This window comes from Frankliniella occidentalis, unplaced genomic scaffold (genome assembly GCF_000697945.3).
Source record: "Frankliniella occidentalis isolate FOCC.00 unplaced genomic scaffold, Focc_3.1 Scaffold129, whole genome shotgun sequence".
In the NCBI taxonomy this organism is placed as follows: Eukaryota; Metazoa; Arthropoda; class Insecta; order Thysanoptera; family Thripidae; genus Frankliniella; species Frankliniella occidentalis.
In genome coordinates, this window is record NW_026267256.1 from 641470 (window position 1) to 644327 (window position 2858).

At 59.0% G+C, this 2858-nt stretch overlaps 2 protein-coding genes across 2 annotated transcripts in view; both read right to left on the reverse strand.

Moving 5' to 3' along the window:
• The window catches only part of LOC127750067 (fibrous sheath CABYR-binding protein-like), a 1584-nt gene extending 634 nt beyond the window's left edge, over window positions 1-950 (reverse strand). Inside the window, exons 1-2 of the mRNA XM_052270611.1 lie at window positions 726-950; window positions 23-674 (exon numbers count right to left, since the gene is read on the reverse strand). Coding sequence (XP_052126571.1) covers window positions 23-674; window positions 726-950 — 877 coding nt within the window. The remainder of the gene's footprint in view (window positions 1-22; window positions 675-725) is intronic.
• Window positions 951-1053: 103 nt separating this feature from the next.
• Window positions 1054-2858, reverse strand: part of LOC113213256 (polyamine-modulated factor 1-binding protein 1-like) — a 20910-nt gene continuing 19105 nt past the window's right edge. The window contains exon 14 of the mRNA XM_052270612.1: window positions 1054-1427. Within this exon, the coding sequence (XP_052126572.1) occupies window positions 1078-1427 (350 nt within the window). The 3' untranslated portion in view covers window positions 1054-1077. The remainder of the gene's footprint in view (window positions 1428-2858) is intronic.

Below are 2858 nucleotides of genomic sequence, written 5' to 3' on the forward strand. Positions count from 1 at the left end.
GGTTTGTCGTAGTTGTAGGAACCGTCCTCGTTCTGTTGGGGCGCGGCCATATCCGGGGTCTTCATATCGGCCGGCATATCCGGTTCTGCATCCTTTTTATCTGCCGGCGGCAAATACTTCATATCCGGCATTTCAGACTTTGATCCGCTCTCTAAAGTCTTTGAGGGTTTGTCGTAGTTGTAGGAACCGTCCTCATTCTGTTGGGGCGACGCCATATCTGGGGCCTTAGCGTCATCCATCTTGTCGGACGCGGGCGGCAAGTACTTCATGTCCGGGTCAGCCTTTGCCTCCGCAGCGCCGGGGCTCTCCGTCGGCGCCGGGTAGATGTATCCCTCGGCCTCAGGTGCTGCTTCTGGAGCTGGGGTTGAGGCCTCTTGCGCGGCCTCTGGGGCAACGGATGTAGGGGCCTCCTCCAAAGGTTTTTCTGGAGTGTCATACTTGTACGAACCGTCGTCGGCCGGCTTATCTCCAGCAGGCGCCTCTGTGGCTTCGGGTGCAGCCTCCGTGGGCTTGTCTTCCAGAGCGTTCTCAGGTTTTTCGTACTTGTACGAGTCGTCATCGGCGAACTTGTCCTCTGCCGCGGGTGCCTCCGTGGCGGCCGGGGCGGCTTCGGTGGGCTTGTCGTCCAGAGGGTTGGCCGGCGCGTCGTACTTGTAAGCGTCGTCGTCGGCCGCCTTGTCGCCGGCGGGCGCCTCCGTGGCGGCCGCAGCCTCCGCGGGAGCGGCCTCCGTTGACGGCTTATCGTCTAGGGGGTTCATCGGAGCATCATACTTGTAAGAGTCATCGTCGGCGGGCTTCTCTGTCGCTGCTGCAGCCGCAGGTGCTTCTGTTTCTGCCTCGGCAGGCTTGTCTTGGAGGGGCTTGTCGGGCTTGTCGTACTTGTACGCGTCGGCGTCCTCGGTCGGCTTTTCCGTCGAGGCTGCCGCGGGCTCGGCCGCAGCCTCCGTCATCATGGCGGCCTCCTCGGGCTTGTCCTCCAGCTGCTTGTCCGGCTTGTCGTACTTGTACGAGTCGTCGTCGGCTGGCTTCTCCGTCGAGGCCTCAGCGGCGGCGGCCGCGGCCTCGGTCGCGGCCTCCTCAGGCTTGTCCTCGAGCGGAGTGCCCGGCTTGTCGTACTTGTAGGCGTCCTTGTCGTCGGCGGCCTCGTCTGACTTGGACGCCTCCGCGGCCGGCGTCGTCTCGGGCGCCGCGGTCGTCGTGGTGGTCGTCGTGGTTGTCGTGGTCGCCGGCGAGTCCTCCGGCAGCGCGGGCCCGGCCGGCTTGTCGTAGCGGTACGCGTCCCCGGTGGGCGGCGGGGCCAGGCCGTTGATGGTGGAGTAGCCGCTGTCCGGCACGGGCGAGTCGTAGGCGTAGTCCCCGCCCTGCGCGCCCTGCGGCCGGGCCCGCGCCGCGGCCAGCACCAGCGCCAGCACCAGGACCACCACCGCCTGCAACACGACCAGTTAATCACAGACAGTATCGCAGCGTTCCAAACCATCGAGTCCCGCGCCATGTCATTTCTGATGCGTAATGAGGCAAACGGCAACAAGATAGCTCCCCTACTCCCATCCTAAACACACACACACACGCACACACACAGAGGGTCTCCTGCCCCTCCCTCTCGTGAAATTGGGCAACAGACCAGCTTTCCATCACAGGATTAGGAGGAGACAGCTCTGTCAAATAAGTCAAACAGGATGTCTACGCCCCTACAACAAATAAAATTCAGTCCCCCACATTTTTTTCCATCCTTCCTCCTTATTTTCTCAGCCCTCTCCTTGCTTGTGTGCGGCGGGCCGAGCACAAACCGTATTTACAAAGACGTTCCGGGCAAACGAGCCAAATCCCCGACGACGACGAGAGTGGCTGAGGCAAATTTGAACTGATTTCCATGTCTGTCGGCCGAGGCCTACGGAAGAAGAAGGGGACGCAAGGAAAGTAGAGTATTACGAGACCGCGTGCGCCGCCGCCTCGAGAGCACCCCGACCGAGTCACACTGCAAGACGCCAGGGAGAGGATCTACTACGCAATATCGAGACCCGAAACGAGAATGGTATCATATTTCAACAAAAGGCAAACCAGGGAAATCAAACACCCTATTAAGAGAAATTACTCATGGTCTTTTCTGTGACATTAGAAAAGATGGGAGACAAGATTCATTTACAATCACTGAAGCGTCGCCAGACCGATTGATAATTGTATCTGTGTAGCGATATGTCGCACGGTCAAAAGAACCACGCACCCCTTCAGTTTTGCGACGTCCAGTACCGGCGAGTGCCATTTGACGATAACTCCTCTTTCCTTGGTTGCCGGTCGGATGGCCACCGCTTGCCGCGTTCCCTTTGAGAGAGAGGCACGTCAACTTTCTCTACCCGCTTTTCCCCCCTTTCGATCACGGCCCTGAAAGAGATCCGCCCCCGTGCAAGAAAACTTTGTACAACAAATTAAAGCCCCCCCCCCTCCCTTTTCGTCTGGTGAACGAGAGTCAACAGAGTGGGCGGGTATTGCCGTGGATCACAAAGAGCCCTCCCTCCGGCCTTCGGACCAGACCGAACCGTTCCAAAAGTTGCACCGCACCAACACCAACGCGATGTAAACGCCCGCGCGAACATTTCTTAAAAAAAAACAACACCCGCACGCAAACTTCAAAACGGTCAACTGCGCGCAGGAGACAGAGCCGACAGAAGAGTGGACAGACAGTCGGACAGCAGCACAGCAACCCGACGAAACATCAATGTCGAGCTAGCGACGTTACCTTTCAGGTGGCGGCGAACTCGCCGATTCGGAAGTGGTAAGTTTGCCGCGCGTCTTGACGCGACTGCCGTAGAGAGAGAGAGAGAGAGAGAGAGAGAGAGAGAGAGAGAGAGAGAGAGAGAGAG